The sequence below is a fragment of the Narcine bancroftii genome, chromosome 9 (genome assembly GCF_036971445.1).
Source record: "Narcine bancroftii isolate sNarBan1 chromosome 9, sNarBan1.hap1, whole genome shotgun sequence".
Taxonomy (NCBI): domain Eukaryota; kingdom Metazoa; phylum Chordata; class Chondrichthyes; order Torpediniformes; family Narcinidae; genus Narcine; species Narcine bancroftii.
Genome location: NC_091477.1, coordinates 39,305,133 through 39,318,261, shown reverse-complemented (window position 1 = coordinate 39,318,261; position 13,129 = coordinate 39,305,133). Strand labels below are relative to the sequence as shown.

At 38.2% G+C, this 13,129-nt stretch overlaps 1 protein-coding gene across 14 annotated transcripts in view; it reads right to left on the bottom strand.

Annotated features, from left to right (window-relative positions):
- LOC138743446 (vesicle transport protein SEC20-like) overlaps positions 1-13,129 on the bottom strand; it is a 193,073-nt gene that overhangs the window by 114,992 nt on the left and 64,952 nt on the right. For 13 of the 14 annotated variants that reach the window (XR_011344897.1, XR_011344899.1, XR_011344896.1 and 10 more), the window contains one exon: positions 10,225-10,317. Coding sequence is in view for 8 of the 14 variants with exons in the window: in XM_069898841.1 (XP_069754942.1) it covers positions 10,225-10,317 (93 nt within the window). In the remaining 6 variants the exon portion in view is untranslated. Of the gene's footprint in view, positions 1-4,170; positions 4,192-10,224; positions 10,318-13,129 lie in introns of those variants that run through there. The other variant, XM_069898848.1, reaches the window with a different exon arrangement.

Genomic DNA, 13,129 nt, shown 5'->3' with positions numbered 1-13,129 from the left:
GTGGTAAATACATTGGTTTCAATCTTCTCAAGTTTCCCAGATAGTGAAAATGTTCCATCAGACTAGAAAACTGAAAAAAAAAACATACCCAAGATCAAGAGAGGAGACAGTAAGCCAATTAGACTAACATCGGACATTAGGAAAATGCAGAAATTCATTGTTAGGAAAATAGTAGCAGGGCCCCTTATACTGGTATGAGCAGTAAAGAATGAGCACATATCAATAGTACTGGGCTGCAATAGGCCTGAGGCTAGGAAGCTAAAATGTATTAGTGGTCTTGATTTTGACTTCAAGAGACAATCCAGGAATATGTGAGCTTGTATCCAAATTTTAGGAAATCATAAACACAAGTGAAGACTACCTTGTTCAAGCCTAGACTGCATAAAAATTACTCCTCTGAGAAATTAAGATAAGAGTGCTGTTCCCTGAGAAGCCAAAATGGAAAATTCCTTGTGGGCCTTTTGCACACCCACATCATCCTTGAAAAACACTCAAGCCGAGATAAAAACTACTGCCAGTCAGTTCTGGCTGTAGGAAAATGTTCAAGTATGTAAGAAAGTGTCAGTTTTAATGTGAGCGTACATCAGGATGCTCTTTATTGACCACAGTTTGACATTCAACACCACCATTCCCTCAGATTTTATCAGCAAACTTCTCAATAACTCACTGTGTAATTGAATCATGGATTTCCTCACCTCCAGGCACAATCAGTGAGGACTGGTAAGAACATCTCCACAATCTCCATCAGTACCGGACAGCACAGAGCCATGTTCTTAGCCCTGTGCTCTATTCACTTTACACCTAATACCGTGATGCTTGGAATGACAATACATACACCATCTACAAATTCGCTGACAGTGGGTTGTATAAAAAGGGGCAATGAGTCAGTATACAGGAGGGAGATCGTATACTTGGCTGAATGGCGTACTGGCAACAACCTCATACTCAATGTCACCAAAACCAAGGAGCTGATTGTGGACTTTAGGAGGAAAAAACCAGAGGTGTATGATTCAGTGACCACTGGGGGATCAGAGGTGGAGAGAGTGAGCAAATTTAATTTCCTGGGAGTCACTATTTCAGAGGATCTTTCCCGGACTCAACACAAATGCCATCATGAAGAAAACACATCAGCGCCTCTACTCTTGCAGGAATTGGGGGTGACATCGAAAACCTTAGCAAACTATTACAAATGTCAAATGTATCTACCAGTTGCACCAATACCTGAATGGAAAGCTCTGCAAAAGGTAGTGGACATAGCCCAGAAGATCACAGGGAAAACTCCCCCCTCCATCAAGAAGATCTACATGGAACATTTCCATCAGACAGCAATCATCAAGATTCCCTACCACTTAGCTCTGTTCTCAGTGTTGCCATCAGGAAAGAGGTACAGGTACTAAAGGGCTCATACCACCAGGTTCAGGAACAGTTGCTACCCCTCCATCACCAGACTCCAAAGCACCAAACTCAGAGACTCATTTTGGACTCTTCCACTTCACTGATTATTTTTTTTACTCTCTGTATTTCAGTTTGTTAACATTTCTTTTTTTTACATTTTTCTATTTTGTATACTTATCTTTTCTTGAGTACAGTTTTTTGCTCTACCGATAAGTAAAAATTTTGCCTGTCCTACAGGAAAAAGAATCTCAGGGTGGTATGTAGTCTGAAATAAATCTGAACTTTGAGCACTGTGCAACAGTAAACCGTGACCACAGTTTTCAGCAGCCTGACTTCAAAACAGGTTTGGTGTGACTGGCCCTTCATTGTTTTCCCTCACACTTTGAATAAGTAAAGGATGTTTCTTTTTCTTTCTTCTTCTTTTCTTCTTTGGCTTGGCTTCGCGGACGAAGATTTATGGAGGGGGTAAAAAGTCCACGTCAGCTGCAGGCTCGTTTGTGGCTGACCAGTCCGATGCGGGACAGGCAGACACGATTGCAGCGGTTGCAAGGGAAAATTGGTTGGTTGGGGTTGGGTGTTGGGTTTTTCCTCCTTTGCCTTTTGTCAGTGAGGTGGGCTCTGCGGTCTTCTTCAAAGGAGGCTGCTGCCCGCCAAACTGTGAGGCGCCAAGATGCACGGTTTGAGGCGTTATCAGCCCATTGGCGGTGGTCAATGTGGCAGGCACCAAGAGATTTCTTTAGGCAGTCCTTGTACCTTTTCTTTGGTGCACCTCTGTCACGGTGGCCAGTGGAGAGCTCGCCATATAATACGATCTTGGGAAGGCGATGGTCCTCCATTCTGGAGACGTGACCCATCCAGCGCAGCTGGATCTTCAGCAGCGTGGACTCGATGCTGTCGACCTCTGCCATCTCGAGTACCTCGACGTTAGGGGTGTGAGCGCTCCAATGGATGTTGAGGATGGAGCGGAGACAACGCTGGTGGAAGCGTTCTAGGAGCCGTAGGTGGTGCCGGTAGAGGACCCATGATTCGGAGCCGAACAGGAGTGTGGATGTTTATTCTGTGAGTAAACTGCAAGTTTCACTAGGCATTTAAAATTGGGGCTGCTCAAGATCCGTGTATCCTACCCATAACGTGGGCCCCTGCAGCCCCTTACACACTGGACCCTAAATTGTCTGGTCAATTGGCAACCGGGGAGCTTAACCTTCGGTGATGCGGTGAATCCCCTATTCCCGGTGATGGCCTCCTAAAGTTTTATTTTTAAACTGTATTTATTCGTTCAAAATACAGAGAGTAAATAACATATACAACAATGAACCAGAAACATGAATGTTATATTTTATATTAAAAAAAAGTAAAGAAAAAAAGAAAAAACGAGAAGCCCCCCCCTTCAGCCAGCTCTCCTAAGGAGAGTCATAAAGAAAGGAAAAAAAATATTAAGGAAAAATTAAACATACATATTAAGATCTAATCAACGTAAATTAAAATGTAAATATTCTGAATATAACAACCACTTACTAATAAAAAAGCTATAGTTATCATGTGAAACGTAATTTTTTCCATTATTAAACAATATTTCATCTCATTATGTCATCTATTAATATCAATCATATTTGTATCTTTCCACATACTAACAATACATTTTTTTGCTACAAATAATGCTAAATATACAAAAACAAGTTGAAATTTATCTAATCCCAAACCTTTCAGAGGTTACAAACTGCCCAATAAAGATACTATTGGATCTAAAGGTATTTTAATCTTATACAGGTATTCTAAAAACAAATGAATTTTCCTCCAAAAAGATTATATATACATACACGACCAGACAGCATGAAAAAAAAGTTCCAACAAAATTACCACATCTAAAACACGAATCTAATTCACGAAAACCATACTTTTTTAGTTTTTCAGATGTTAAGTATAATTAATATAAAAAATTATAATTAATCATTGCATAGCATACATTTATCAGTCTAATTACACTATCATAACAAATATCTAATCAATCATCTTCAGGAAAAATAAAACCAATATCCACTTCCCATTTACATTTGGATTTATCCCAACCCTTTTTATCCATACCATCCTATAATATTTAATACATAAATGAAATATAACCCTTCTCTGGTACCTTAATAAGTCTCAAATTTAGTCATTTCAGGTAAAATCATATCGCAACCAAACACACGTTTTACCAAAGATCAAATTTAATAATAAAGAAACAAAGAGTTCTTATCAATACTATAGCTGTCCCTCATCTTTACGCTTAATCGGACTGTTTAAACCTCGAACATTAAAAGTAGCAAACCTCAACTTTAACATATCTACTAATATTACTAAAGACCAATAATATCTTTATATGAAAACTCAAATCATCGTATATAAGCCCTCCAATAGGAGAAAAAAAAATCACAAATTAAAAGCTAGATAAAATGAAAATAAAAAAAATAATTAACAAACCCCCCCCCCCCAAAAAAAAAACTACCAAAAGGTAGTAAACCCAAAACAAAATTTGGGTGTGGATCACCCACCAGTGGCTGATGACTAATAGAACCTAGAACAAATCTCTTCCTCCCCAGGCGAACAAAAAATAATCTCAAAATATCATAATAACATAAAAAGTAAAATAAGAATAAAAAGATTCTTCTATTCATCCAAGAGGTTCCAAACTCGGAGATCCCATTTCAAAAGAAGTTGGACTCTTTCCATTCCCATTTTTCCCATTTCTTCCGTTTTCAGAACAAGCAGATTTTTCTTTAGGAGACAATGGTGGGCTACGTCTTTGTCCTCTTATATCTGGCAATGAATCAGCAAAAATCATTGCTTCACAATCATCCTCAAAAAACCGAGATTGATAGTCTCCATGAAACACCTTCAACCTTGCCGGATAGCGAAAAGTAGACTTATAACCTTTACGCCACAAAACTTCTTTAACTCGATTAAATTGACGTCGACGTTGAATAACCTCTTGACTCAAATCAGGATAGAAAAAAAACTCTGCTATTCTGAATCAATAATGGAGTTTGTCGTTTTCTTGCATTTTGACCTGCTAGTCGAAGTATTGCTTCTCTATCCAAATAATTCAAACATCGAATTATTACAGGTCTCGGTGGTTGACCAGGTAGAGGTGTTCTTCTTAAAGCTCTTTGAGCTCTTTTCAATACCAAGCCTTCAGAAAAAAATTCTTGCCCTAGTACTTGTGGGATCCAGTCTTTAAAAAAACAAAGAGGATCTTGTCCTTCCATACCTTCTGGCAAACTAACAATTTTCACATTATTCCTTCTACTTTGATTCTCCAAATAGTCTATTTTCCTCTCTAACTCCTTCTCACGTTCTCGCAATTCTATAACGGATTTTTCAACCTTCAACATTTTTTCTGTATTAGAAGCCACTTGCTGTTTACATTCCAAAAGAGCAGACTGAAATTTTTTAAAATCTTCACAAGATGCTTCCACACGTGCTTTAACTGTATTCAATTTTGAACATCCTTTGAGCCATCTCATTAAGGGTTGAATGACAGCGTTTAACTGGATACATTGTAGCTCAGAAAAGCTCAGCCCTGCTTTCTCTGACGTAGTGGCAGAACCAGGTAACTCCAGCTCCTGCTGCAACTCAACAAAAGGCATTTTAACGGTTTTACTGCGGATCTGGACTCCCAGCGACGGCACCCCGAGTTCCTTAGGGGATCGACGCCGGGCTCGCCCCTCAGCTTCTTGTTTTTCCAGAAAATCACAGATAAATTCAAAATCTCCAGGTTGGAGTGATGCCTGAAGCATTTCAGACAATGGAGTCGTCTTCCTGCATGCTCTCTCCGTTAAAATCGGCAGGCTACCAGAATCGGGATCCACTTCTTGGGAACACACACCTTCCTCCAGAGAACGGGTAATTCCAGCACTATCCTTCACTTGGTGAGTAATAGACTTTTTTTTTCAGCTCCCACAGACAGTCTTTGTGGTTTAGGCACTAAGGAAGTTAAACCTGAAGCTGTAGCAAGTTGTTTAGGCCCCAAATCTTCAACACTTTGAAAATGTAACTTCTTCTGCACTTGAGGTTTAATCTTCTTACCATTAATAGCCATAACCGTTCCTTAATACTTTAAACTAAAATTTTAAAAGTTTAAACTTGAAAAGAAAGAGTTAAAAACGGGTACTTAAAAGTCTGGCCAGAGAGGTCGAGATCCCACGTCTAGACTCTACGCCATTTGCCACGCCCCCCTCCTAAAGTTAAGTGAATTGGGGGCAGAAGCGCTGTTGGGTCTGGAGCAAGCGCGGAATCGGAACGCCGTCAGGGGAGAACGCTGTCAGGCCGGGGGTAGAATGTGGAGTCAGGACCGGGTGGGGGGGGGAGGGGAAAGGGGGGAAAGAGACGTTGTTGGGACCGGGGGAAATACTGTCTGGGCCAGCAGAGAGCAGAGTGGGCTAGTGGGGAACGGAATCGGGGGAGGAGTAATGGCTGTCCTTCTTACCCATAATCCCCCACACTGCTTGAACCACTCTAGCGTTCCAGTGGCGTGGGGGAATTATGGGTAAGGAAGACAGCCATTGCACACAAGCACTGACATTTTCTACCTGGGCAGACATGATCACTTACAAATTGACCAACAGCAGCTCCACGGTGCATGTACATGGATCAGCAATTCACCTCTGAGGTGTTTTGCCTACCCATGCAGTTTTAAAAAAAAAATCTACCCACTAATTGGCCTGTACATGGGTAGAAAACCTGCCAATTTGGCAGGTTAAACTCGTGTTACAATCCAATTTGTAAATCCTTACTGTTCAGATTAAAGAAGTTGAAAATCTTGCAAACATTGATTTTTAATGTTGGTTTTCATTTAGGTATGTACAATGAGAAAAAAATTTCTCGCAAACACAAACATCATTCAGAATGATCAAAAATTATTAACAACAAGCTACAAAACGCCCAGAAATATATTGCTTTGTTTGATATCAGTGGTTTCAAACTTTTTCTTTCCACTCTATTGCAAGCATCTGTTATTTTTTAAATGAGTGTTACTTTGGGGGTTGGTGTAAAACACACACAGATTTCATAACATTTCTACAGACTCAGAGGCATCCGAGTCCAAATCATAAACAGAGTAAATGCTCTCAACTAAGAACCAGAACAATGGATTGTTTAAGCAAGGAAAATACATCTGTTGAGAGAAATCATACAATAATGAGTCACGTTTTTGGGACATTAAAACAGAAACAAACGACAGTAGTGATCAGCAAGTCATCAAAAGACATTGAAGTGAAGTCTTTGTGTGAAGTGGACACTTCTGGTTTTTCTCCTTGAAAGGGGAAACGGTGATCCACCGTGACCACTGTAATGGTCATTTTGATTGACCTAAATCTGGGTAAAAGAAGCAAGAAATTGCTTCATTGGATCGTGACCCTTGTAATGGTTATTTTGTCTGATCCTTGCTTTAGTTTTTGAAAACATCATGGAAGTCACACGTTTCGTTTCTCCTATTCAAGGAAGAGGGGAGTTGTGAAAATCATTCATATGTAAGAACATTTCTCTGGAAGCAGCTCGACAAGGATTTGAGAGTTTTTGGTAGTCAGATCACTCAGTGTCTCATCTACTTCATAATTACTTCTGAACATCAGTTTAAAGGTTCTGGGTTTCAACACAGGATTTATAAGACTGAATTGACTTTCCAGAATTGTGCCCAAGTTATAATGGTTTGGGTAATCCCCACACACCCACACACACACAAACATTTGTGCATAGTTGGGAGTTAATTTTAGATTTAAGTAAGGTGTTAGATTATTGATAATTATTTATAAAATATTGTTTTAAAAATAATATTGTCTTGGTGAATTTTTATTGCTTCTAGTCTATGATATAATAGCTCACATACCACCTGAAGTAATCCCTTTGTCATAGGTGCTCAATGATCAGTAAGGGATTACTTCAGGTAGTACGTGAGTGGGAAAAAAAAGGTTGAGAATCACTGCTCTAGACCCAATCGTTACTGAAAAATTATCATTGGCCCATTTCCTTTGGAGTTATTAAACCTTGCACATAACGAGTCAATTAGGTACGATTAAAACAATGGTTTCAAACATTTTGTTTCTACTCACATACCACTTTGAGAAATTTCTATGGCACAGGGATTACTGTACTTAAGGTGGTATGAGAATGGAAAGAAAAAGTTTGAAAACCACTGCTCTACATGATGGTAACTTTCCAAAGCCCAACACACGTTTAGCATTGTGCCAATGAATTTCTAGATCAGGATCTTCTATTTGAACTTCTATGAAATGCCTTATGATGTTTACTATTGTTACAGAGTTGTGTTGTGTATTGGCCTATGTGTTGTGTGGTTTTATGTTAAAAAGTGACAGTTTGCCTTAGAGAGCCACGGTGAAGGTGGACTGCTGAGAGAGTGGGAGACGGACTGAGCAAGTGCAGAAAATGATCTAAAAATTTCTGGACTTGGACGATAAACCACCACTGGGTGGTGCTGTGGAGTGGAAGGCAGCCCAGAGCATGAGTCATGGTCTGGAGGACAATTTAGAATGTTGGGATTTCAAAAAGGATGAACATTCCGAAGGCAGCCAAGCCATTGTTCCTCTATCTGCAGCAACACAAGACAACTTCGAATTTTGTGCTCGCTCTCTCTTTCTCTCACAAAGATCTTTTGGCTTCAGTTTACCAAACAAACTGAATTTTGTTTCTGATCTTTGCTTCAGTTGAGATCAAAGTTTTGTGAGTCTTGTGTACTTAGTGTATGTTTTGTGTCTAAGTTTTTCTGTGGGCTGGTTGGAAATATAACTTAGACTTTAATTACAAATGTTATATTTAGGCTGGGGAATTTATTAGTTTTACACTGTTATAGAAATTTGAATAGTAACCAGTGGGCATTGTTATAAAAGGGGGGATTTTGAATTAAAGTTTGAAGGTGAATTTTTTGTTAATAAAGTAATTGTTCATCTTTATCCCTGTGTGATATGCCTTCTTTGTGGTTGCTGGTTTGATCTTGTAACATTATGCTATACAAGGATTGGGTAGCAGATGTTCTCTGACACTGTTTACAAGAGAGGTTAAATATAACTGCTACACTGAATCTGAATGATAAAGTACTGTATAACTACTTTCTACTGTTCACAGGTATCAGTTTAATCTAAAATATGCAAAGTAAAAAAAAAAATCTCATAAAGGGATATGAATGTGCCTATCAACTGAACTAAAAGCACTAGCTTTAAAAATTATTTAAGTTACTGGGATCGTTCAGCAATCTCACGGTCCATGGGAAGAAATAGTTCCTGGTGGTTCTGGCTCTGATACTTCTGTATCTTTTCCCTGATGGAAGTAGCTGAATGACTGCTAAAACAGGTAACGGATGTGTTGATAATATTTGAAGTTAACATAGAATTATATATCTTAGGTTACGTAGTGGGCTTGGTTACAAAGTACATTTGACAAACACAATGATAGAACAAGAACAGATATGATCCAAATGGCCTACTTCCATACCTTTCTCTGATCTTGTGAAGATGCTAGTTTGAAAACGCCGAATATAGCAGACAAGCCAATAATGGAATTAAAATGGATCACCATGGATGTCAGGACAATGGGGGAACAGTATTGGATACATTCAGCCTTGTGCTGGTAGTACTGCAAACCCCCAGATCCATTTGAGTGACAGGTGCCAGACTTCGCAAAATGAAATGTTGGAACAGGAGGTTTTGCAAAACAGACTGAAGCTGTGTGATGTCAAGTCACATGGGAAGAGAGTCAAGAGAAAAAGACTGCAGGAGTTGAAAAGATCCTGTGGCACACACAAGAGTAAAACAAGTAATCTCTAGAAAGAGAGGGAGATTCTCTGTACAATATCACAGTCGCCAGAATAGGAGGAGAGTCCTTGTGAAGCAAAGGGTTGAATTACAGTAACCAGAATAGGTGCTGTTATGTGACTCCTAACAAAAGGGGACAATAGAAATAAGTGGATTTTGGAAGGGAGACTACTTCTCGACTGCTCTTTTGAAGATAAAAGGTGCAGTGTCATAAAGGAAAGAAACTCCAGAACTCTTAAGAGGCTAAGAGGGAGTTGAAGATCACCAGTGTGGGAGTTTAAGAATAAACCTCTTCCTAGAAAAATAAGCTCAACAAGATTTGTTAGTTTGAACAGTCTAAGGACTGAATCAGAGTTTAACAAATATTTCATTTCTGCTTTAACCAAAAATTTAAAAGAACTTGATGTTTCGTAATCACGTCTGAACTACAACCAGACTTTAAAATAATGGGCCTGAAAACTAACTTTTCAGATTCAAGTTTAAACTGAAATAGTTTGGACTTTAATACACAAACACATTTGTACAATTACATTCGCTTATACTGGGGTTTAAGCTTAGAGTTAAGTTAGTTTAGAGTTAAGTGATAACTGCTATGTGATTAATAATTTAATACAGACTATTATTTTGAATTTACCACTAATCTTCCATTGCTACTCTTGTGTTAGAACTAATGGGGATGGAGGGGAGGGGAGGTTAGTTTGTAGCAAACAACTCTCCACAACTACTATTTATTAATAATAATTAATGTGTACATATTTTATGTACATATGTATCATTTGTTTGCATGTGTTTTATGTTTGTATTCATGTTTCACACTGTGGACCAGAGAATGCTGTTACATTGGGGTGTACTGGTACAATCGGATAACAACAAATAACAAATAAACCTAAATTTGAATATCTAAATTTTGTGGTTTTCTTTGTAAGGAGTATAATTATACAGCTTATGTGCCTGGTTTAAGTTAGTGTGTTTGCACTTTTGATGGAACACATATCTACTTAAAACAGTCTTCCAAGAATTGACTCACCTGTATTCGAAGTCTGAGTTGGTGAAACATTTCTTTCACTTTGGCATTTAATTCTGTGAGAAGACTCAAAGGTCCAGGACTATCTCTGATATCCTGCAAGGAAATCAACAGATGTCCTTTTATCCAATGTTTGGGTTTAAACACTTAACAGTTGCATTATATTAATGGGTTTCTTATGCATTAACAATTCAAATCAAACTATAATTTTTTTTGATTATTTTATGAAAATGAAATAATGTTTTAGACAATTAAAGAAATGGAATAAGAATTTTAAAATAAATGCAAATCATGCAAGTTATCAATATTAAAAAGTGAAAAATCCCAGAAATTCAGAGCAGGCTACTTAACATGAGATTGATATTTAAACATTTCAGTTCTGGAAAAAAAAATCTTTCAACAAAATTAATCTTTTTGCTAATTTTTTTTTTAAACAGGAAATTCTAAACTCGATCAGTAATTTTACATAGGAATTAAGAACTTTCAAAAGCATGCAGGTAATTTTCTATAGAATCCTAAATTATACCTTAAATTGAAGTATTAATTTGGATGAAAAAGTACAGCAACTTCATGGTACAAAAGTTAATTGCTTACAATTGAATAGCCATGACTGATTAGTACATGTAACTGGACCTCCATTGTAACATAGTCCAAAACCAGATAACTGCGCTATCATCTATGCTGTTAAGGGAACATTTCTGGCTATTTTACCTCATATCCCATGATTCACTGTTGTTCCACTTCACTCAAGTGAAGTCACGTAATGAGGAAACTGCAGATTTGGATTAGCATTATTCTCTGTGGGGGAAAAAAAGTCTGATTTCCCTCACCTCTAATTTTAAATGAGTAAACCCTTCCTTCTGAATTCCTTACCATTAGAAACATCTTCCATCTGATCAAATCCTTTATATTATTTTATGTGTTTCAAATGGATAATTTATTTTGTCTAATCCTATCAGAATGCAAGCCAAGTATAAACAAGGTTTTTTCAGAACTTAATGAAAGTTTGTGATAATTCTGACAAAATTATGATATATCCCCAAGGTTAATAACTTTAGGTTCACTGTCAAAAACCCAGGCCTGTATTCACAATGGGGTTTGATTGCACCTCTGAAGCATCATTTCCTGTATTTCAGCTTCCTCAAGGCAAGGGCAACATTTAATTGTCTCAAAAGTGCAAAGCACCAATCCGTGGGCTACGTGCAGATAGTAGAATGTCTGCAATCTGACCAACTGAGTAAGCAGTTGGCATCCAGCTTTTTCTATTCTTCTCCTTTCATCATGAGAGGAAACTTGGTCAACAGGCTGATGAACATGGGCCATCTCATTTAGAACATCTGGAGATGGAACAAGTTGACACTGCCTCTATGACAATACACCAGGCAGGTAACAGCAAAGTAGCTTGTGCTACTTTAAAGTAATCACCTTTCAAAAGACCTGCAAATCTGTTGACACAACAATCAGCTCCCCAACTCTTTTGTTTAGGGGCAGAAAATCAATGTAATCCATAAAGAAATCTGGTTAAATTCTATGGTCTTAATATCAAAGTTAGTCCGATAGGTCAGAATGGGTCCTCTAGTTTCTAGAATGAACTGAAAAATTACATCACACAACACAAAAACAACTTATGACAGAGTCTGGAAAGGAATCTTATGGTCAGATTTTGCAACCTTGTCAATCTTTGTCTCATCCAATTGATGGTGAACATTTTTATGTCACTCTTTGCAGGAAATCAGTCACCAATAGAACTTAAAAGTAAATTAATCCAAGGTTCTACATTTGTACCAAGCCCTGGTTGCATCACTGCCTGGTTTGGAGGCCCCAACTCTCAGGACAAGAAAAAAACTCCAGAGAATTGTTAACTCAGCCTGTGACATCACAGGCACCAGCCTTCACTCCATTGAGAATATCTACGAGGCAGTATCTTAAAAAAGCAGCTTCTACCCTCAAAGACCCCCACCACCCAGGCCATGCCCTCTTCTCTCTGCTACCATCGGGGAAAAGGTACAAGAACCTAAAGACAAGCACTCAGTGGCACAAGGACAGCTTCTTCCCCGCTGCCATGAAATTCCTGAAGAATCAACTAAAGACACTGCCTTACTTTTCGTGCACTCGTCTTTTTTAAATTTATTGTTGTAAAAGTGGTTTATATAAATGTTTACTCTGATGCTGCCGCAAAACACCGAATTTCGTGACTTGTTCATGACAATAAATTCTGATTTTCAATGCCGAGTACAAAAACAAAATCACACAGGAAACTCATGAGTACATCTACACTGAGACCACCATCCAGCTCATCACTGAGCTCATCAGGTCACTTATGACCACAACAAATATGAGCCCCAATTGTGACATTCTACATTAATCACATCAATGAAAAGCTGAAATAAAATTAAAACAATCTGCTGGGGTAACTTGGCAGGTTCAAATTTCTGCATCTAGTGTGTGTTTCCAGTGTAAAACTGAAGGTGTATCTCTGCTGACAAGAAATGCAAAACTTATAATGACCATAACCTGCTGATTTTGAAATCTCATCTTCAAGGCCAGCAGAACAAGTCAAACTGCATCACTCCCTAACTGGTAGCATGTTACAGGGAATTAATGCAGAGATGCTCAAGTTATTTACTTTCATAATATGAGGTTTATCTCATTTTTGTTTTTACAAAAAACCTTTTATTTAACAACTAACAAACTGTGGTCCAATTGTTCTCAACTAAGGTGATCAAAATGCACACTCATCTACCCAATATCAATTACAGCAACTAAATTCAATTTAAATCTACAATGTGGCTATGCAAATTCACACATTTTAATAATTATAGAGTCAGAACTGTACACCACAGAAACGAGCCCATCAGCCCAACATGTCCATGTCAACCAAACTATCCTGTTTGCTTGTGTTTGGCCC